Consider the following 24,001-nt stretch of genomic DNA (forward strand, 5'->3'; position numbering starts at 1 on the left):
GTAGTCAACGAATATAGAATAAAACAGAGCAAAAGACAAAAAAAAAAAATGCTACAAAAACAGATTATATGGAGCACATGTGAGATCAGATGCAGATTAGTATTAGCATTAGTGTACTGTGTGAAACTCAGTAAGGTCCAGAGACTGAAGGTATGAACATTACAACCCTTGAGACAACATATCAAATGACAGAACACAGTCAGTCACTTACCAGCATGCTGGAAAAAAACTTACCTGCTGATCCTCCTGTCCACCCTTTTATACATCTTTAAACTGGGATTATTTCACTTTGATTTAAAGCACTTTAGAACTGATTATTATCCATCTATTTGAGAACAGAAATATGAAAACAAACCATCTAAAAAAGTCCTGATTTGAAGGAAATGAGTGTGACAGCAGGAAATTTGTTCCACTCCTTTTGTGTGTTTTGCTTTGGAAAAATATCTTTTCTTCTAATCTGATCGATTCTTCATCTGGAAAATATGAAGAAAAAAGCCTCAACGGGCACCTCATCATGTGAATTTAGTCTTTAAAACTATGTTAATGACAGTAGTTTGTATTTATACTTTCAATATAAGTTGTGCAATTAAACATATAGTGCAGTTTTATTCATATAAAAAGCCTCTTAAATGTTTTGATGAACTTATTTTTATGGCATCAGATGTGATATTTGAAAATCTTTTAAAGAAATCTAGCATTAAAAATGTGTATTGTATTGAATATGCTGAAAAAGTATATTCAAGAATAAAAATAAATTTTGAAATATCCTCCAACATTACATTTTCATTGAATTTTTCCATTCATATGACTTGTGTGTCATACGAAGAGCTTGGGCCTCAATGTGTCATTTTCCTCCAGACTGCTGGTTCAGTCGAGGTTATCAGAGTGGAAACTTACAAAAGAAAGGAAAGGGCCTCCTATAAAATGGAAAAGAACTCAATACTTTCAATATTAGCCTTAGAACGAATAGAAACGACCTTGAAATGTCTCCAATGGGACAAAACGCCTTTAATAAAACTCCAAAATAAAAGTTTGGTGTGCAAAAAAATTATTTTTTAGGACTACCTGTAAAGGCTTCATAGAGGTTCTGTATTCCCAATTCTTAATTCATAAATGTGAGATGCCCAGTTAAATGCCAAGAAATAACTCATGTCCTTAATTTATACATCTTAAAAATAATTCGTTTCAAGCATTACAATATATGTGTCTCTGGATAATTTATGAAAATAATCAACAGGTTATGGCTGACATTAAAATATGGGAGCCTATCAATGAAAACATTATTTCAACAAAAGCAAAAAGAAAAGTCAGAAATTCTTTTTTTTTCATGAATTTATTTCAACTTCAGTAAACTCCAAATAAAAAAAATGCAAAATTATGAATATTAAAAAATACAAAACCACATTACAAATACCACAATCATGATTTATGTAAAAAAGGTAAAGATCACTGGAAATTATTATTTTTCAAAACATTTATGTTACTTTGGCTTTGTGCGATTTTTTTTTTTTTTTTTTTTTGCTGCAGTCTAACTGTAATTCAAATGCTTTTTTTTCCCAGAAATTGTTTTACTACTCATTCAAACTTGTAATATTAAATAAAATCAGCATATTCTCCATATACTGAAGCTCAGTCTTGCTTTCTGACGTCTGGGACGTGTTGGAATGAAATCAGAGTGAATAACTGGCTGCTGAGTGGCAGATCAGTGAATCGAAGTGAGCGGCTGTGACTGGCTGATGAAGTGGGCCGTCACTTTACGTGTCGGTGAGAACAGTTGAAGGTGAGAGAGTAGAGACGAGATAAAAAAACCTTTTTTTCCCCAAAAGAATCCAGAGATGATTCCATGGAAGGAAGGTTGGGAAACGGGACACTGACCGCCAGCTTCCACATGATTATCAAGGCTGGGGACGGAGACAGGCTCCTCAGCTCTGTGAGCTTCAAACAACCGCATCTTTCACCCTTCCATTACATGAAGAGTCATCCTTTTGTGCGTCAACATGCATAATAATGAGCTACATCTGAGCTGTGCAAAAAAGGAAAATTCCTCCAACAGTAAACTGTCTGAAAGAGGAAGGAACCCTCCAGTGCTGGACTGATTCTGGTCCTCCTGCAGGTCTGGGTCCAGGTCCTCCTGGAGGTCTGGGTCCAGGCTGCAGATGTAGTGGATGGACACAGCTGGACGTTACCGGGACTGACTGGCTTTTCCTAGAATGCTGTGCAGCTCGGGCGACATGAGGTACGGTCTCTCTGAGCTCCCGTCATTCCTCTCCAAGTCATCGCCTGACGGAGAACAGTGTCGAACAGATTACAGGGGGGTAAAATGACGGGGGAGCAGTCTGACGTTGCAGCAGCGTATTCAAACCTTACAGAAGCAGAGGAAGAGGGTGTCGACACACATGGCGTAGACGTTGAAGAAGCTGTGAGCGATCAGGTAGGCGCCCATCGCCACCGTCTGCTGGGAGAAGCTCAGGTTAGAAACTGTAGATCTGAGAAAACGTAGTCCAAAACCCAATTTACTCAACGGTCCCAGAGAAAAGTTTAGCATATTATGGGTTCTTTAAAGCAACTGAGTGAAGTGAAGCTGACCTGGTCATACTGTCACACAACTAGCTAGCCTTGTTGAAGAGATGAAGCTACAAAACATCAGGACCAATGAAGACAAACAGTCAAATGAAGCTCTGACCAGCACTGGGACCCAGCAGTAGTTGAGACTGGGAACTTCTTCCTGGAGAACCGGGAGCTTCTTGTTGAAGAAAAGGAACGCAACCACGCCTGAAACACACACACAGATCGACACAGTGTCTTTATGTCTGGATGTCTGAGTCGTCTTCGTTCTGCCTTAGTGCCTTCCTAAACATTTCTCTCCCCAGCAAGGCAGCGGGTAAAAATGTTCAGTGGAAGCAGATAAACGGAGTCAGATATTCACTCACCAACACTTCCTGCTATCAAGACTTTTCCCAGAAACAGCAGGAAGTCAGTCAGTCTGTCCAGAACAGCCACCCTGCAGAGATACAGGCAGAGAGGTGAGTCCAGCAGAAACATGGAGAACGCATCGGTTCTAGTCCAATACTTGAAGTGTTGATGAGGATTTAAAAGTCTAACAGAGCAGAGACTCCTGAACTGGGATCATGTTGACCTGAGACTCTTCCCAATCTGATCTCCACTGGTATAAAAATCTGAACTAGTCTCAGTTAGTGTCTAATATTATATCATTTACCATTAATGAAGCCTCACCTCACTACGTTTCTCATCAGCAGGAAGAAGGCCTCTCTGGCTGAAGTACAAAAGCTCTTCCCATAGATCGCCACCTAGAGGGGAAGATTAAAAAAGACATTTATGATATAGAAAGTATTAATATAATATAATTTTCTTTCTGAGAAAAGCTGTAGCTGATAGTACTCACCATGATGTAGGCGTTACGGTTCATGTAGCGAATGAATTTCTCCAAACACCAGAAGCAGCATCTCAGACAGCACATGATGAACCGGGACAGGCTGTTGTCGAGACCTGAGACACAGACAGGGACAGGCTGGGCGTAGAGTCAGCAGCAGGAAGGCTGGCGGGAATGAATAGTGTGTGAGCAAAAAGAAAAAAACCTCTCAGTTTCTGCTCAACATATTCCAACGTGACCCTGAGTAGCTGGACGACTGCCAGAATTAGAGCTCCGAACGCCAGAGATCCAGTGTGATACCTGCAGGAAGAGGAAGATGGTGGCTGCCCGGTTGTGTGTGACTGTCTTTTAGCGAGACGGGACGACGTTTCTACCTGATGGTCCTGCTGAACGAGGAGAAGAGCGGACAGGACGGGATGTCCTGAGGCTTCCTGCGGGCCCAGTAGTAGCTGGCGAAGGCTCCGGCCAGCGTGCACTGCTCCAGGGCCAGGCTGAAGTTGACCAGCCAGAAGAAGACCAGCAGGTTGGAGAGCTGCAGCAGGAAGAGGTAGCGGTGGTACGGCGTCTCCCCTCCATAGAAGGCGAAGAGACACTGGGAGCCCAGACAGAGCGGGGAGCGCGAGACGTTCGACCTGCTGAAGGTCTGAGGAAGAAGAAGAAGAAGAAGCCGACAGGGCAGAGGATGAGGATGGTTTCTTTGATTCAGCTTCATCTCATAAGGATCAAAATATAATGTTATTTCAGAGGTTTTGGAGCATGAGTCAAGTTTATCCTCAATAAAGAGCTAAAATATTAGCATTTCTAGCACAAGACTGCAAGGTTTTAGAAGTATTTTTGCAGCTGAATTAATAAAAAATTGTGTTTTCATTTCAGGAAAATGTTGCATTTGATCTTTTTTATACCTTGAAATACAGTTAGTGCTGCAATAATTTGGATAATTTTGATTGATAGCAGGTTCAAATGTGCATTTACGATCTATAAATAAATTTTAATGATAAGTTCTCCTGCAAAATACAGTGAAATGTCCAGAAACTCCTATAGCTGTTGCATTATGGGTGTTTTCACAACGTCATCCTGGCAGCATGGCTTTGAAGCTAACGCTAGTTTGCTAGTTTTGATGGCAGCATGACTGAAACCTCAGCTTCGGTCTCAGTGTTGTGCAGCGTCCACCACTCTGACCAAATTTGTTTAAAAAAAAAAAAAATCCATTCTTTGAGATTTTCAGTTAGCTTGGTGTGTGGGTTGATGCTATGCACAACAATATGTGTACTGTAGGCTGTAAGGCTGTTGAAGGTGCACATAGCGCTGAGGTGAATCTGTGCAGAGGTGGTTAGCTTGACTGTAGCGTCTGTGCAAAAACCTTAAACCACAATGTGTGTATATTAGAGGAGAATATTGTAAAAATGCATTTTGAATGCATGTTTGTCTTCGTCGTGACAGCGACACACAGGAAGGTAAAGGAGCTGAACAGGAGCGGCCATACCTCTGGGTTACATGTGCTGTTGACGTAGGGACAGCTCCCATCAGGAGACGTCACCTTGTAGACGGCGTCACCTGAAGACGCCAGGTAACTGATGGGGTGGAGCTGGTTAAGGGCGCGTCCATCAAGCTTGCATAAAAGTCCTAAAACACATATTTCCTCCAGCTTCCCTCTGTTCAGGATGAGGTATTTGATGTGACTGTGGAGGATACAGTGCGGTGACGGCCCAGTACGAGACGCAAACAGTCAGCAGGAGAAAGGTGACGACGGGGAAGAAGAGCGTGGACATGATGTGACCGACGGCCCTGAGACGGAGAAACAACAATCAGGATTATTCAAGCGTCACAAGAAACTTTACTGGTGTATCTTACGTCATAGCTGCTCATACCTGCTAGCTTCTCTGAGCAGGGTGATCGCCACTCGGACTCGTCGTCTTAGGAAGATCAGCACCAGTAAAATGGACAGCTCCATCGCTCCCAGGCTCGCCACTGACACACACAGAGGTCGCCGTGGTTACGGTCTTTAAGAAAAAGCCATTCCAGCACCACGGCGGCTCGCAAAAGTATTTATAAGCCTTGAACTTTTCCACTTTTTTATTTCACTGAGAGTTCATGCGATCAAGCAACACAATGATGTAAAAACGAGGAGACCAGCACAAAGCTTTTAGCACTGCTGCCTCAGAATTTTGGTTTTCACGACAGAGAGAGAGTTAACTTACAGAATATAATCCACGTCTGCCTGAGCTGCAGGTAAACCTGCAGGTCGGTCTGCAGGCCCACCTCCACGATGGCGACCTCCGACCCCTGTTTGTATTGCAGCTGGGACCATTCATTAGAGCAGTACCAGATTCCTACACAGGCAGATTAAAACCTTCGATCAGTGCTAACAGAAAGACTGTAGTGATCGATCCGTGGAATAATCTGGAGTACTCACCGTACGCCAGCAGCAGGATGACCCCGAGGATGGTGGCCCACAGCAGGAGTCCAGCTGTGAACCTCAGCAGCAGGATGAAAACCAGACTCACAGCCAAAGACATCAAGAGACCTCTGCATCGCGATCAACAGTGAAGAAAGAAAATAGATCATCTCATCAATTAGAGCATCTTCCACTTCTAGGAAACTTTCTCACAGGACCTTCTTTTTCACATCTTTAGACAAAAGGTTAAGCATTCAGCCAAAACCTACTACTTCTGCCAGCGAAGCTTCAACCTAGATATCGCATGGTTAGCTCCTCACATGAGTATCCAGGTCCACGAGTTGGCATAATCTTCCACTATCTTCACGCCCAGCTCCTTAGTGTCCACCAGGCCAGTTATACCCCTGAATGGAAGAAACAACAGGGATGATACGAGTGTTTCCAAACTTCAGATACGATAATCTCTGGCCAGAGATGGAGTGACATTACTTGGCGGCGTGCTGGAGGTCAGAAACACTGCGAGGGATTTCCAGAGCGTCGTGGAACCTGGTTCTGTTGGCTACAGTCACCGTCCCATTGAGAGTGGTGAAGTCCGGCAGGCACCTCTGGAGGACTGACACACACACACACACACACACACACACACACACACACACACACACACACACACACACACACACACACACACACACGCACAAATACATTCTCAAACCGTGCAAATTAAGGGTCTTCACAGTGGGACGAGGTGATCAATACTTACAAGGTCGACTGGGGACGATCATGGAGGGACAGTCCTCGTCTCGCAGCACCTGAGACACCGGCTGGAGGAAGCACAGTTCCATCATCAGTGGTGTGAATTAAGAATTAGAAAACAGAAACACAGTGTTAGTTTCAGCGCCACGTCCGTGTGTGTGGATACCTTTTCAGGGTTGTTAAAACCCGGTTTGCAGAACTTCCTGTAATAATCCCAGTGACCGCCGCCCAGTTTGTGCTGCAGCTGCATCTCGGTGTAGGTGGTGAACCTGTTTGGGCACCGTGACACACACATCTGGAAGAAGACAAGCAGGGGAGTGAGAGCACTGCACTTCTGGGACGGGGAACACCACAGGTTCAGTTTGTATGTATGTGTTATAATAACAGTAATAACAGCAATGCTTAAAAAGAGCCGATATACTGCCAGTAATAGCTAAAAATGATCAATAAAGGACCAATAACAGTAAAAAGTATCAATCAAGTCTTAGCAAAAGTTAAAAAGTATCAATAAAATGCCAATAAAATTAAAAACGTATCAATAAAGTACCACTAAAATTAAAAAGTATCAATAATTTACCAGTGAAAGCTAAATTTTTGTAGTGTTATTCATAAAAATCCTGTCCTCTTTGAATGGTAAATTTTTTGTTACTTCTTTATGATGTCTGACAAAACAGACAAATCATTAACTAAAGTCATAGCATACTATTCCTGCATTTCTGCACACTAGACATGGTTTTTGTGGAAACACGTTCCCGATGGTATGCAACTAGCTACACAGCAAAAATTTGTTGGAAGAAAAATAAAAAAAGAGTAGGCCTCACGCTAGGACTGCAGCCATATATATGAAAAGAGACACTCAAAATAAAAAAAAAAGTATCAGCACAAAGGATTTTATCCTCAAATAGAAGGTCGACTTATAAATTTAATTGTCAATTAACAAAGAAACACATTGTTTTGTTTTTTTTTTGTGTTTTCATTTCAGAAAAGCGTCATGTTGACAAAGCGACATTTTGAAGACAATGTCCATTCACACAGAAACAACGGAGAGTCCAGGACATTCACATAAACAGGTGACCAAGTTCAATTGTTATTATGGTGAGTCTCCACTATCCAGGAGAATATAGACTGAGAATCATGACACTCTGGAGGTCGTCATTATTGTTATTTTCCAGGTACTTGTACATCTGCAGAAGAAACATCTAGTATGGCTGTGGTGCGCATGCACAGTAGCAGCATTTCCATCTACACAGAAACAGAGTTGGAGCATTTTCAAATAGTTGATTCTCAATTTAAATCTGTTCACAAAGCAAAGAAAACTGGTTGCTCTCTTCAGGGTTGATGTGGCACCTGAGTTGTGGGACACTGCAGATTGATGAGCACCGCCGGATTGGTGCATTTCAGGAGGTTGAAGTAGAAGAGGATGGGTTTCCCTCTGGAAAAGAAGAAAATCTGTGTCAATATGTGGCGATAAGATCATTTCAGTCATTTCACTTCTGGTCTTCAGTGGCCTACCTCTGAGATGTGTGAAGGATCCGTGGAGCCGCATCACTACTGAGCATTTCATAGTAACAGACAATCACCACTAGGTGGCAACATAACCAAGACAATTACAGTTTGAAGCCTCTTTGTTTGCAATTTCCCGCACATCCCCACACCGACTCTTTAGATCAGATAATCCTCCTCAGAGACACTCTCATCACCTCATTTAGCAGTAACAACAAGAAGAGGAACTGCATTAAGTTGTTTAGGATGCTTTATTACAAGAATATTAACAGAATATCCTCCAGGTTTCTTTTTTCTTTAGGTGTTTCCAGACTAAATACATGCATGATAAGAGAATTAAACCCTCTGTTAATGATCATGTTAATGTGGCAATGTGACTCTGAGATGCTCCTACCTGGAACAGTTAAAAAAAATAGGTATAAAAATGGTGCATATTTAGCTTTAATGTGATAATGACTACCAACTGTGAGAAAATGTGTCATATCAGGTGTTCAAAACTGAGAAATTGCCTATTTATTTTTTAATTAAACGCAGGTAATAAGTATCTCATTTTGGTTCATTTGACACGTGGAAACCTCGATTTTGACATCTTCAGAGCAAACAAAGCCTCAGATCCTCTCTGTTACTTCTGAAAAACACCAGCTTATGTGTGATCCTCTGTTTTTCACACAAATTAAAGCTGTTTTTTTTTTTTTTTTTTTTAAATAAGGAAAGCTCACCCTGCTCTTGAGGTGACACACCGAGTGTAGCAGCGACTTACTCGTTAGGAGTTCCTTTCTGACCACAGAAGTGTCCGTAGCTGTCGGTGGGATGGAGGACCTTCCTGGGGTCTCCGTGTAACCAGGCTGCAAGAACAAACAACCCTCCAGTTAATCTGTCTGCTCTCGGTATTTCAAATGTTGAGAAACAGAACGTAAGGTGAGTTAAATAAGAGCATGCATTTAGAGGATGGAGAGAAACCGCCTGATCTGATGGGGTGAGAACTGGAGAAATGCACCATCCTTCCAGTCCGAAACATGAAGCGGCTGATTCTCAGTCTCAAATTCTCATCTTTTTCTGAATTACACACAAAATATAAATGACTGGGGATTGTATTTTCACTCGAGTTTGTGAGACACAAAAGAAAGAAAGGAGATGTTTAAAAAAAAGCATGAGATGGGGGGGGGGGTAGGAGGTAGATGGGTGTGGGAGGGGTGGAGGATGAGGTGGGGGTATTTATGTGGTAGTAAGAGGTGATGTCATCTGAAATGATGTCATTCTTTGTAGTAGCTATAGTAGAGTGCCTCCAACCACATGGCACACACACGCACACACACACTGTTCTTCAGGGATGAGCTCATACTACGATATGAGGAAAAACACACATCCTCACATACACACACACACACACACACACACACACACACACTAGGAGAAAAGAGTCCATAATAATCCAGCAGACAGCGGCGATAAACATTTTTATTTGTGCTCGTAACACGACGACAGGCTTTTCTGACTCGAAACGCTCAACTGACAATTGACCGTCAACACTGAAACACGTTCAGGCAGACAGGGTGAGAACAAAAGCATAAAGCCGAATCACTTGGACAACACACACGTGCATCGTTAGGAGGAGGAGGAATCATTACCTTCCAGTTTATTCCCCCAGCAGCCCACCGATTAGCAGCTGTTTTGATTCGTGTACATAAAAAAATTTGATATAATCTGAAAATCTGCAGTATATAAACATGTATAGATTGTTATCAGTGAAGTGTCAAAGCACTGCTTTTCAATCTGATCCAAAACGAATTAATAGAAAAGACGGTAATGTCAGTATTGATGTTATACTGATGTAAGATTGATATACTAACGATACAATAAAGACAACATATGAAATGCCAACAAGATATTGAGGTAAATGTAAAACTAATATATAAGTATGATGACAGCGGGAATACTGTCTTTCCATCTGAAAAATCGCAGTGAATCTGTGTTCAGAAACTCACTAAAACATTCTTGATGCTCTGGATTGAGGGACTCTCACTGTAAAAAACAAGCCAAAAAAAAAAAAATGCCATGCCTCTGGCGAATGGCTGCAACGTGTGAAATGTGGTGAAAATACAGAAACAACAGTAAACCTGCCGCAGGGAAACGAACAGACCGAGAGCTTTATGGTGGAAATGAGCTCAACAGTAGCGGTGCCTTCGAGCACTGCTCCATCTTTAAAACTGAAATCTTTTAATATTTCATGCATAATGTATAATCAGATTAATATTAATTTGTGATTATGGTGTGTTCTTTCGAAAATGGGATGGGAAAATGCCCAATTTCTCATGGTGAAAAATGCATCTGACAACTCGGTGAAAACAGAAAACTTCCCAGTGAAAACGTGGGCGGTTTGGTGGAGTTTCTTAGAGCGAGATTTAAATCAATCAGGTATTTTTACTTGGACTCATAATAGGAAACTGATTGTGTTTGCAGAAAGATTACATGGACTTGGCTGAAAACAGGTATTGATGATGAATTTGAAGAAGAAAAGCTGATGGTAGCATTGAGGGAACAATCCATTGCCAATTTTCTTTTCTTTTGTGTGCTTGGACTTCCTACGCTGCACAGCCACTCCTCGCCTTTTTTCACACCAGCGATCCATCGTAAACAGGAGGAACCGCAGCGTGGCTCCAACATTACTGCTGCACAAAGTTTGACCTAACTCGTATGTATGGGACACAGGCGCCAATCCCCGGGAGCTCGAGCTCCGATGATAGTTGATCAAAAAGAATAAATAAAAGTTAAATATGAAGTAAACATGGAAAATAGTATTATCCAATGGAAATGATTACAGCTCTGGGGTTATAAGTTATTAATATCACTTCATCATGTACACATGAAAAAAGCTCAGTTTCTTATCGACAATTGAAAATAGAAGCATTTTTACCAAAAACCCTAAAAGGACCCGGATCTAGTGCCACTTTTTTCAGCAGCAGCACGAGGGACGTGGACGGCAGTGGGGATCAGGGAAGAAAGTACCAGGAAAGCTAACTTCACATAAATCACTTATGATGCTTTCCTTCAGACGAAGAACTCTCTGGGGTCTCACCACCAGCAGCGCCCTCCCGGTGATCACACGCCATCAAAACAGGTTGCATATAATGCAGGGGTTAACGCACAACATTTCATTTGACTGAAATAATTTTTCTGTTGAAATCACTGCAGATATTCATTCTGAAGCCCCGGGGTCATGGATTGCTGCTGTTGCACGTTTTGTAAGTCTTTTAGCTTTGAAATACAGTGAAAGCAAGTAAAAGAATGTATTTCCCACAAAATTCGAAGAAGTTATAAGTGGAAGCTAAAAGGAAGGTTCGAGGTCCTCCTCCAAGAAATGTTTCAGAATTTAGATGTGATTTCCTGCATTCTGGTGGATTTTAAATTCTGAAAAATGTTTCTGACTGGTCCTTTTGTTATGATATCTTGATAATTAAACTTCCAGCCGTGAGGATGCTTTGGAATAATTTTACACAATTTACCAACAGAAGTGATTAAATCCAAGTTACTTAGTATCACAGATTTAGTGGTAGGTAACAAACATGTCAGAGTTTTTATTGGTCCACAGCTAAGCTAAGGAGAGGAGGGGAGGAGTCAGTTCTTTTTTTTTTTAATTGATACAGCATGATATTAATTTATTGTTACATAATTTATTTGACATTTTTATCTGGACCCCCAAATATGGCTCATGGACTCCCGGGGGTTTGAGAACTGCTGCTGTAAACATGCTGTTACTGTTTGTTGCAGTACTGTATTAAAAAACTAAATTGAAATAATAATGTATAAATATTTCTCGGTTGCTGTTCGACATTTGTGTTCATGGTTTGGTTTTCCTGGTTGCAGCAGCTCAGGACTCGTGTGGCGTCGCCTTTAAAGGTGCATTAAGGAGTTTTACAACCTTAAAAATACTTATTTTCCACCATAAATATGTTACATGTTTTTAATGATGAGTACAATGTGCCCTGACATATTCATTACAAGTACCTCTAACAGCGCTAAATTGTCACTTGAAAGTTGCAGTGCCGGTCCGGCACCACAATTTTTTTGGGGAGAATTTGAAAGGAATGACGTAATGCACGCTCCGGCTGGATAGGTTTCATTTTGTCCGCCATTACTCCGCCAGATGCTTAGTGAGCAACAACTGAGCAGGATCTTCCAGAAAGTAAGAAAAGACTGGCTTCTAGCACTGCCACAGCTCCAGCACAGACTCCACCAGGTAAAAGAAACTTAAATCTTACTTGAGCGCTACTAAACGAGCGAGGAAGGAGCTCCCCTCTTCCGTGCACGTGAGCCACAGGGACGAGTTTTTCACTAAGCTGCATTACGCCCAAGGCGTGCAGGGGGCGCTGTTTCACATAAAACGTGCAAACTCCTTAAGGCACCTTTAAGGATGAGCACAGAGGCAGCCATAGTGACACATATTCCCGCTCCTGCCCTGACTAACTTCGTTCTCCTCATGCGATCGGTAGACTGAAAGTGAATTGCCTTCTAAAGATTAATGAAGTTATTTCCACTGAATTATTGAGTGTGGATTTAAAAAAGGCCATTCATGCCAAATCCCCAAACAGCCACTCAGAGCTAAAGACTCTTCCACAGATTTCGTGCTGTGACAGCAGCCCAAATATGCTTGACTATAAAACACAGACGAGGCCTTCTGTCTGTCTTCTGCGTTCATTATGTGTGTAACTCTGTATGTTTCCTGGAGGCTTATGGAAGATGTTTGTCAGAGTAATTCCACCGGTGACCTGTGGGGGCGGTGTTGTGCAGCAAAAGGAGCTACGACAGAAATAAGCAAATCTACAACATGACTCCACCTGGGCATCGGGACAAAGAAGCTTCTGTGAAAACTTTATAAACGTATTCACTAGCAATTTGGAATCAATGAATTATAAATATTATTGGAAACATCTTCTCGCATTGAATCAGCCTCTGTGACAGGATTCTGTTTGCGCCTCCTGCTCTGGGCCAAGGACAACAAGTAGCAGTCTGTGTATTTTATTCAGACTGTCTGAGTGCGAGCCGTCTTAAATTATAGATGAATTTTCTGTTTTCTGTATGGTTGAAGGGATTTTGTTTTATGTTTACGTACATAGCCTCACGCCAAGGAAAGGGACGCACGGTATGAAGGCAGGACACTGTTTGGAACACATGTTCCAATTTATGAGCATAAATGAAGCAGATTTGGACTTTAAGTGTGAATGCGAGCACAAGAGTCTGTTGAGCTCTGTTTACGCCTGAGAAAACTCACATTTTCACAACAGCATGTCATGTCTAATCAGGCCATTTCCAGTGAAAACAGCTCACTTTTGTTGCTTTTTGGGTGTCCATTTAAATCATATCGGTGCTCGAAGCCACTGAAGATGCAATTCTGTGTACGTGGAAAAGAAGGAAAAGCAACTGGAGCAAATGGAGGCTCTCTCACCTGCTTAAAATGAATTAAAACCATGAGGCAGGTGAGGTGTGAATGGGTCACTGAGCATCACAAATAATATCTTACAGCATCAATTTAACACCCCGATTAGAAGCGGTCAGAGTAGAGACCGTAGCGGAATGCACGGATTAAAAGGAGGTTTCTTCACTGAAGAGAGTTTCACAGCCTTTTCCACTGATCTCTCCATGATGGTACACTCCCGGGTTTAAATCTCAAAGTGGCGAAAACAGTATAAAAGACTGAGCTTCATGTAGAACTTCACCAAACAGTTTCATCAAGAGCTGAAAAACTGCAAAACTTTTTCCTGCAGCTCTCAGAGAAAATGCCTTCGAGTTGTTGCTTGGAGAGTCACCGAGAGACATCAATCAGCCTCGCCAGCAGAGAGACTTTCTTCTGCTCGATTTAGGTCTTTTCCATCGCTAACACCTCTCTCTAAAGCCTCTGATAGGCCTCACAGGAGCGCGCTGTCACTCGTTCCTCTGCTTTCTCACTTTATTTCTTTTTATTTTTTTACCCCCGCACGCGTCTCCACCTCCTAACACATCCACTTACAAAATCTATGTGGGATTCGAAAATGTGAAGAAAAATAAATCACAGAAGCCGGAGCTCCCCGACAAGAGGCTGAAAGCAGACGGACCGGACTGACTGACTGCGGCTCAAACGCTTAAATAACGACCTGTGCAGAATCGGGGGGGGGGGGGGTCGGGTCAAGCCATGAATTCTGAAAGCATCTGTCGATAATACACCTTCAACCTGGCAGCGCAGGAAAAATAACGCTGTCAAAGTTTCAAGGTGGGCAACTAAAATTACCAACACGGTGGAATCAAAGAAACGGGTAAAACCTGACTCGACGCCATGTGAGATCTCGGCACTGCAGAACAGATTCCATTCTTCCAGACTAAATGAGGAGTTCTTCTCTGGATGCACGCAGACAGACTGGTTGTATCTTAACACACTGCGCTCGGCTCAAAGCAGCGGAGATCAAGACGCCAGCAAAGACAGTATGCGTGCACGAATTCATCAAAGAACGCGCTCCGGGAAGATTCTGATTAAAGAGGTTTTGTCACTCACTGTCAGGGATTTCTATGTGTGTGTGTGTGTGTATTTGTGTGTGTGTGTGTCGACTCACCGACTATCCCAAGGGCAACATATGAGAGGATGACGAGGATGAAGATCAAACAACATAAAACATCTGTGCAGCTCCTAAAGAGACGCAGAAGGAACACGCTGGTGAGGAAGGATGCACGGAGACATTCCAGCCAAATAATTCACAACTGAAGCAAAGAGCTGAAACACTCCACTACATGAGAAACACAAAACAAACACATCAAAGTTCTATCTTTTAAGATATCAGAATGTCTCATCCAGGAAAGATGTTTTTACCTTTTACGGATTGGTCCACGGAAGGAAGCGTCAAACTTGTGCGGTTCTCCTGAGAGGAAAACAAACACAAGTTTAGAAGTTAGATCAACCTCAAAGAGGAATAATCTGGTCCCTTCTATTACACCGACTTCCACATTTAGACGGAGAGAAGCTACATATCAGTGCTGAATAGATGAAGTAACAGTAATAATCATCACGGCGGTCATTTCTGGACCATTCCAGCTGGAGTCGGGACGACATTAATCTGCCCAGGCAGCTGGAGGAGCTGGCACCGCCTGCTCCTGGTACTCCTGCAGCAGCTGGCAGCAAAACGCCGCCGTGGCGCTGAGCTGAAGGATGTAACGCCTCCTTCCACGAGGAGTCACCTGTAATCCTCACAAACGCTTCATTTCTGGGAAAACGAAAGCTGCGGGTGTATTTCTACGGGTTTTCTGAAGCGTGAGTCAGGATCAACGGCGAGGGGAGAGACCGAGGGACGGTCATCAGCCCTCGAGAGGGTTGAAGAAGACGGGATATTTCCTGGACGGCTACAAGCAGCAGTGCAGTGTGCGGGACAATGGAGGCCCTGATGAGGACTGAAGGAGGCGAAGCAGTCAAGCACCTCGAACACTTTAATAGAAACACGTCTTTCTGAGAGAGGAGCTGAGGCAGACCAGTCACACAAGGTGAATTTATCCAGGAAGGGTTTCTTAATAAAGCGAGAAGCGTCTATATCTATCAGCAGTACAGTCATTTGAATATCAAGCACTTCCATGGGACCAATGATGAATAAATCAAGTGTCCACCGTGCGTTCCACAACACCGCAGAGGATCTGATTATGGAGGAACAACTACCAGATCAACTCCAGAAGTTCGTCTCTTTTGTCCTTCACAGAGAGTTTCTGAGGATAAAAATCCCTTAAACAGACTCACTACTTCTCTTCTCACACACACACACACACACACACACACACACACACACACACACACACACACACACACACACACACACACACTTTTCTTACACAGTTTCCTGTGGGACTCACACTCAGGCATTAAGTATTCTTCAAACCAGTGGTTCTCAAACTTCTCACAATGAGTCCCACCCGAGGAAACGTTGAGCACAAAAGGCAGCACCACGACGACTAAAATTAACATACAACAGAAATCCCCCCGAATAGCTGGGGGCAGTCTGCTCTGCGAACCGTCCGGAGCCAATCGGGTCAAATTCTGCTGCGGTGGAGATCTGTGAGGGACTGAAGGACTGAAAAATGTCTCTCCTCCAGTGTTTCTCGGCTGTCTTGCTGTTACAGATTTAAGCAGAAGACAATGTGTTCACCCTCGTCAGGCGAGGTCCTGCACTGCTGTGTTTGGAATCGCTGAACTCTGCAGTGGAGCTACTGAGGACCGACTGACACCGCAACATTTTCAGGTGAAAACCGAAAACTTTTGTTGCGTTTTGGGTATCCGTTTACACAACAACGGTACTTATGTCCAGCCAGTCTGTTATAGAGAGAGTTTCTACCGCACAGAGAAGACACACTCATTGTATTATTTTATATTCTTTGACAGCCAATTTTTCACATCAACTTTCCTCCTTTTGGACATTTTTGCTGACCCCTAAATTCACTTACGAAAGAAGGAAAGAGATCAATCACAAATTATCAGTGATATAAAAATGATTCAGCATGATTAAAAACTGCTCTGCTTTCATTTTAAAGGTGGATGTTTTTTCCTTTTTTCTCAAAGGAAACCTTTACCTGCCTTTTCTGAGACGGACATCAAAAATTGTCGCCTTTAATACAAATCATTGCAAAATTTTGGCTTTTTATGAAGAAATGGATATCTGTGTCGGTTTCTAATGAAGGGGAAGGTAAAGACACAAAACACACTGTTTTAATGTCGGACTGTTGTATTCTTATTGAGGAGAATTGCTGCCTTATGGACTGAACAATAAAGCGAGGCAGTATACTGTCTTATGGCATTACAAGGTAGACACCCACAGGGAAACATTTCATAATTGTGGGACAATAAAAATCACAATAAGACAAGTTTTACAATCCAAATCAGACCTAGGAAACTAAATTACTGCATAACAATTTGAATTTCTCTCTCCAGGTGAATTTGATTTGCTGAAAAATCAGTAAAATGGGTCTTGAATGTTGCAGAAACCCTGACCTAGACCACGCATACAGCCGAGCACATGCACACATAATTCACCCACGCATCCTCAAATGTAGATTTCAGGGCGAGCTGCAGGAAATATTCAGAGAGGGAGCAACATTTCATCGTCTTTCATCCCCCCGTCTCCCATCAGCTATCAAAGTCGTGGGCTGTTATGTAACACCCAAATGGAGCACACACACTTATATTCCAAAGCAAAAAGACCTGCTTCCTGTACGGAGGAGATGAGGTACTTTGCCAGAAACTGAAGCTGTATTGCTTTTGCTCCCACTTCTATTTCTTTATCGTTTCTGCAGCTGACTGGAGCAGAAATGTTTTCATGCAAACTTTTCCCATGCTGCATTCTCGCCAATGCACACGTAGATGAATTGTAGTTCTGTTAATAAAATAGATATTAGATTTTAAATCTTAACAGATTGTTTTATGCTCTGCTCCATCCATACAAAGAAACAGCAGAACTGAACAGGGGTCCGCTTTACTGTGAGGCAACAGTGCTAACCGCTGCAGGACGACTGTGCATCAATTTAAATGCACCAGCGCACCTGGTCTTCGAACACACAGGGCAGGCAGGGAAGCCACTTCTGGCCTCAAACCGGGGATTGTCTCACCGCGAGGAAGCTCAAATCCAATAGAAATACAAAGACCTGGATAAGGAACAAGCTGTACAGACACAACAAAGTGTCAGTTTAATTAAATTACTCCCCCTGGCACTCGCTGCACGTCACCTGAGGTCACCTGAGGTCACCTCAGGTGTCTTCAGCTCTGTTTTCCCAGCCTGCGGACAGATGGAGACCATCTGCTCCCATATATATTCAGCCGCTGCAGGTGAACAAGCACGGGATTTATTTCTATAGCGAAATCCTCAAAAAGGAGCTGGAATTGAAATAATAGTGGTGGAAATGGGGTCGGTCTTCAACTGACTTTCAGAAAGCGGTATCCGTAGTAAATGACGTCGAGTTTTGACAGGAATCTGTTCAACTGAAACACAAAGAGGTTCAATGTGCTGAATTCATGAAGACAAGCAGGTGTTCAGATTGCACCGGCAGCAGTTTTTAATGAAAGAAGGCCAGAAAACAGGGAGTGTGCTCACTAATAAAGATGAAATATATTCAGAAGAGCCTCTTGCTGACGAAGCAGCAGCGCGATAGTGGAAAGCACGAAGAGTGTCAGACTGCTTTACTCGACAGAGACGAGGGGATTCAGCATCAATCCAAAGCCGGACCGAAGGTTTGTAAAGAGACGCAGAGTGCAGAGCTGCAGAAACCGGATCTGACATGCAAATTATCTAAACATTACACTCAGTGGCCTCGTTCTGGTTTTAACCAGAGGTTTTTGTTCCGCACTGTATGAGGAGACACGTTACTCCAGAGTTATTAATGTATATGTTTCCACTGTGGGGCTAATTTAGCAGCAGCCAGTGTTGCTTTCACTTTGAATAAATGTCGGGTCGAGTAAGGTAGTAAAAACATATTTTTCAAGAAGAAAAAAAAAAAACACAAGAGAATTGTACATTCTATGGCATTTTCTTTAAATAATGTGTGTGAAACTCAGCTCAGAAGCTATGCTTCAACGGCGCAGTGTTTTCCTGCGTGGCTCTGCCAGCGTGAGGCTGTGGAGCCACAGTGGCGCTCGGGCTGCCAGGGTAACTTGACAAGTCACGACGACGTCGACTATCAGAATCGTTGCGACTAATTTAATAGTCGGCTTCTTCTGGGGTTTTATGTTTTCTCTCTTAACTGACGCTGCACCGTCTGTTGTCTTGTCTGCCTTTCTGTCTGTCGCACATGTGCAGTAAAGGGCTCGCCTCGCCGAATCAGCTGTGAAATCTCCAGGAGAGATCAGTCCAAACAGCATCAGAACTTTCCTTCCATGGCAGCAGGACGGCGATGCACGAGCACCTGAGAAGGAAGCGCGTCGCGGCTTTTCGGCAAAGAAAAGCCTCCACCAGTATTTATTTTGGTTTTCCTGAGCCCAGTGTCTTGTTTTCCTTATTTTACTCAGCTGTTTGCACTCTGTGATTTAACTATTTCCCTTGATGCCTGAGAAGAGTGAAACACGTTTTCAAGTATTTGTTGATATTTTGTATTCTTACTACAGCATAGTACTCATAATGCATCATTTCTCCGTTCCATTTTACTATGTACTAAACATTTACAGATCAACATGTTAAAGGCCACAGTTCTGCCTTCATTTTATTTTGCACCATTCACATTAAAAAATATCAACAAGCTGCAAACTTGAATGAACAGCCTTTATTTTTAGCTTCACATACCTTAACCACTTGGGGCTGGAAGCTAATGGTGGTGATAAAAGAGCAGCCGCATGTTGGTGCAATACACTGCAGAGTACTGATGATCTGATTCGTTGACTGATGGCAAAAATAATTGGTGACGAGTTTATTACTAAAATAGTCAGTTGTGGCAGCCCTAAGTGGAGTTGTTCTTTAAAAAAAACAAAAAACGAAATAAATACAGTCAATTTACAATTTTTTCGAAAACACTGGAGCGATAATATATGAACAACAACAAAATGTTTCCTCCACTACTGAAGATCGCTACCAGAAATGGTACCTGAATGCTTACGATCATTAAATATGCACGACACTGTGTACACACGCTACACCATGACCCAGGAAAGTTGTAGCTCAACAGCTTCTTCAAGGCGGAGCCACAGTTTTGTGCCTCAGAAACTCAACAAGTGCGGAGGCTGAACATAATGAGCTTCATGATGCCTAATGGACACTGTGCCAGCTCTTTGTCTCCCACTTCAACCACATCTTTTCTTTTCAGACGTAGTACTCCTGCGCCACGTCAGTTTGTTAATGTTTGTAAGAGTTTGCGGGTCAGGCGCCTTTCTTGTGTATTTAAAGCGACACTAAGGAACTTTTCAACCTTAATAAAACATTATAATATCTTTTGTGATGATACATCGACTTACAACTAGTTGAATGAGCCCTCTGTCACGGCCTGAGGGCGTCAGTATTGCTTTCACTTGGACTAAGCAGCTGTGAGGAGGGTGGTAGGAACCCTGCACACTAAAAAACTCCAAATGTGCGGACTGCTTTACAGCATGGTCTCCGAGGAGGGAAAAGCGGTACAAAGACCAAGTTACGTTTACCAAAGTTAAACGTTTATTTTCAGCATCATGATATAACATTGTTTAGCCCCCATTAGATTCATTACCTCGTCGTTATCCGTCCTTCACACAGCCACTAGAAACAAATGAAGGCGAGTTCAGTCCGACAGCACGCCACCGGGAGCAGCATTTTACGACGCCATGTGCTAGTCCTCATGGGAACTGTAGTATTCGCTCAGGCAAAACACTACCGCTTTTGTCCACCGGCGCCGCCAAAATCAACGAAAACTGAAAGTTCCTTAGTGTCGCTTTAATGAATGACGAATGTCTTTTCTCCTGTTTCATGGACCTTTCGCCAGCCACCTCTGTAACCTAGCTGGAAACATCCGACTGTGCCAGACACAAAACAAAGCCCACTATTGGCTGCTTCTCCTGCTGCGCTGGTGGATTACAGTCACAGGTGGCTCTTTACTGCCACCCACTGGTAGTAACTGGAACAGATTGGTTGAAAAGAAAAAAAATCAACCTAACTAATTGATGACTAAATTAGCTGACAGCAATTTCAATAATTGAAAAAATCAATTGCTTCAGCTCTACCACATTCATTTATTGCATGAGGGATTTTGCAGTTGTGTTACTTAAATAAAGTAATGTTTTTAGTTTCACTGCTTAGATTTGAAGTTTATTTACAATCAGAATTTGATTTGAGTAATCGATAACCAACGGTACTGACAAGTCGACCAATGAGTTTCATTAGTCGTCCCAACCCGAGTGAATACGCAGACATTCATTTAGACGGACGGCGAGCTTGGAGGCTATTCCAGGTGACTCTCAACTCTAAAACTACAAAGTCATGACACTCTGGAGGAAAACAATGATGTTATTGTGCATCTACTCGCACGTGCAGAGGCAGAAAAGTTGTATTTTCCGTGTCTCCGAGCATCAAGCATGCAAAGAAAGTTTTGTGTTTTCACTTGAAAAGGTTGTCGCGTAAACAGGTTGACAGGAGCGACCATCGGTTTCAAGTTCTGGAAGTTTCGAGAACCTCCACAGTTTAATTTCAGGATGTAAAAACACTCCTGTGATGAAACATGTGACCAGTCTCCTTGACATCAACAAGGCAACAAATCACGGCCATTTTCTTTTAAACACTTTTCTCAATTATGATTCAATGCCACACTCAGGCTTATCAATGACTGCCAGAGGGCAGACACATCGATAAGATTAATACTGAGAGTGTGGCCTTCATGTAACCAGACTCTGTAACTATTAAAACAACTAGCATTGTCTATTGTATTTAAAAAGCGCAGAAACTTTAATGTTGACTTTTATCAGGAAGGTTTTGTGCCATTTTTTTGTCACATTATGCTCAGATAATCTCTTCGATGTAATTGCCAGTGTGCCATTCTGCTATGTTCTGATGATCTTTATGATTTAAGTTTATGGATTGAAAGTGTTTGAGGTGTAGTATTGATAAGAAACCAGAATGACGAGCCACTGTCAGTGCACAGCCCGTCAACGGCATTTTACACAGGACAGTTTGACGTGACATTATTGTTGTCATCCGGATTTTCATCTCCAAATAGACTATTAGTGTCTCAAACATGGTAATGTGGCATGAATCCGGTGGAACGCTGTCTCCAGTAATTACACAAGTCTGGAGTTTTGACAGGAAATGATCCACATTGAAGCGTTGTCATTTTCCAGCCAAATAGTCCATTTTGTTATGGACTGCTTTCAAGAATAAAAATAATTTTTTCCCTGTGAAGTGGCCGTCTGTTGATTGTGAATATGGGACAAAGCAACAACACAGATGGGTCAGTCAGAAGTTTATTGCGATAGGCCTGGTACTCTGATTGGTCCGTGGTGTTCAACACCATGCTGAAGGTTCATTTCTAATGCTTTTCCAAGTCACAGGAACTAAACCGACGAGGCCCTGAATCTTCCTCCTCTCCTGCCTGACCTGAAGTCGGTGACTGGAGGATTTGACCCCATACTTTACGGTCCACGTCATCTGTTTCCAAGTGAGGCCGTGAGCGGCCGGCAGACAGTGTGAAATGAACAGTCCTGACGTCAGCTGATGGCATTAGTGAGCGGTAATACTCAGCTAATCTTTATCCCGCTGCTCACCAGAATAACCACACACTGCTTACTACACAAAGAGGCAGCCACCGTGACAGTCAGCTAAATTTAACACCTGTCATTTCATGAAAACAATAACAGCTCTTGGAGTGATATTACAAAGCCGATCTTCAGTTTTCCCTCAAGTGTGTTGAATGTGAGACGTGTTTCATTGGTATAACTGTCTTCATCAGGGTGACCTGGAGAATCTTTCACATGCAAACTGATCTAAACTCATAACAAGAAGCACAGAAAATGACAAACGAAGAGATACTCTCAAATATACAATATCAGCCAGCTATGGAAATAAAGAATTGAAAATGTGACAAGAGAGACATTTTGCTATTGTCGATATCATAAAAATAAATGAGAACACCCACAAGGCGAACCTTCATAAGTCAAATAAAATCATTTCATTAGCATGTTTATAGCCAAGTGTAAAATGTCTGATTTATATATACACATTTGCTTACAAAAATATTGGCATCATTATTATTTTATTTCTTACAATCTGTTTTGAATCTATAAATTTGATAAAATTCCTGCCACTCTACATAACCTCTAGATAAATATGATTCACTAATGTAAGTAACTTATTTTTCATCAGTTTTTGTGTAATTAATTAAAAACAAAAGCAGTATTTTTATCTGTAAAGCTGTTGAGCACCAATTGTCAGTGCATTTATTACATACTTGTCATGCAAGATAAAAAAAATATTAATTTGATTTTTGTGAAGCTTTTTGGTTAAAATATGGGGAAAAAAAGATTCCTGAAAAATACTGAGATGCACAAATTGATTGTTAAATGTCGTTAATGAACTAAATAAGAGTTGTTGTGACACGACGGTCATGATAAAAAATATTTCCGGTGCGGGTCCGCGGTGCTCCGGTACTCACCGTAGTATGGTCCCGGCGGAGCGGCTCCAGACGAGCTCTCGCTCCGCACGGCGGACGAGCCGGTCGGGGTGTACCGGTGAGGCGCCATGTGTCCGCGTGCCCTCCGTCCCTCCGTCCACGGACAAAAGGAGCGCGTGAATGAACGGAGCGGCGGCTCGCAGAAGGAGCGCTTTGAAGTGAGCTCCGCGCGCCTCCTCCTCCCCCCCCTGGCTCACGTGGAGCCCGACGCCTGCAGACTCAAGCGTGGGGATTTTTTTTTTTTTTTACACTAAAATAACAAACATACAAACATAACGCGACAACATATTTATTTATAACAGAGAAATTACAGGGACGGATGGGATGTTGCAAAAATGGTGATTTTCAATGCATTTGGGTTTTTGTTTACAAGTAAACACACTACAAGTCACTGAAACACTTACCTCTCAAAACAGTCTTCTTTAATGTGGCAGTGTAGGAGTCCTGAAACAACACATACGATCAAACTACAAAGGAACATGTCACTTATAAATAATTCTGTATACACTGAGATCATATTCATCACATATTTGATGATGGATCTGGAATGCTTATCAGGAGGAACATCAAAAGTCTAGGTAGTGTAAGACTGCCTTCCACTTGTCTAACGTTGTGCTGCCACCTAGAGGTGAATGAGTAGTAATACAATTTGAAGTAATCGATTCAAACTTCTGCAAAGCAGGTTGGTAAATTGTCAGGTTTTTTTTTTATGAGTCCATCTTTGCATGATGATCTGTCTCTATCAGCTGACTATATACATGTAAATAAAGGTAATGTAATGATATTTAAATGAAATGAAATAAAACGATTTTGTCTTCATTTGCTTAAAACAGTGCATCTTCTACAAATTT

General features: G+C 42.3%; 1 protein-coding gene across 1 annotated transcript; it reads right to left on the bottom strand.

Moving 5' to 3' along the window:
* Window positions 1-2,182: 2,182 nt before the first annotated feature.
* Window positions 2,183-23,232, bottom strand: LOC115405236 (choline transporter-like protein 5-A). The gene is made up of 22 exons (XM_030114747.1): window positions 23,133-23,232; window positions 14,878-14,926; window positions 14,624-14,697; window positions 8,803-8,887; window positions 7,887-7,971; window positions 6,706-6,834; window positions 6,547-6,607; window positions 6,276-6,399; window positions 6,107-6,190; window positions 5,805-5,917; window positions 5,590-5,721; window positions 5,260-5,359; window positions 5,084-5,176; window positions 4,875-4,962; window positions 3,766-4,034; window positions 3,597-3,691; window positions 3,404-3,507; window positions 3,235-3,308; window positions 2,931-3,001; window positions 2,684-2,772; window positions 2,368-2,452; window positions 2,183-2,280 (listed from the first exon to the last, which is right to left on the bottom strand). Exons 1-22 carry the CDS (start codon window positions 23,218-23,220, stop codon window positions 2,183-2,185), a joined length of 2,190 nt encoding a protein of 729 aa, XP_029970607.1. The 5' UTR covers window positions 23,221-23,232.
* Between the last annotated feature and the right edge of the window lie 769 nt (window positions 23,233-24,001).

Source organism: Salarias fasciatus, chromosome 18 (genome assembly GCF_902148845.1).
Source record: "Salarias fasciatus chromosome 18, fSalaFa1.1, whole genome shotgun sequence".
In the NCBI taxonomy this organism is placed as follows: Eukaryota; Metazoa; Chordata; class Actinopteri; order Blenniiformes; family Blenniidae; genus Salarias; species Salarias fasciatus.

What these genes read in the sequence shown, in the direction of transcription:
- LOC115405236 (XM_030114747.1), bottom strand. Translation starts at nt 23,220, where the DNA reads ATGGCGCCTCACCGGTACACCCCGACCGGCTCGTCCGCCGTGCGGAGC. An exon ending in TACTGGGCCGTCACCGCACT is followed by an intron (nt 4,963 to 5,083) that starts GTATCCTCCACA and finishes CCACCCCATCAG; the next exon opens with TTACCTGGCGTCTTCAGGTG. An exon ending in CTTGATAGCAGGAAGTGTTG is followed by an intron (nt 2,773 to 2,930) that starts GTGAGTGAATAT and finishes TGTGTGTTTCAG; the next exon opens with GCGTGGTTGCGTTCCTTTTC.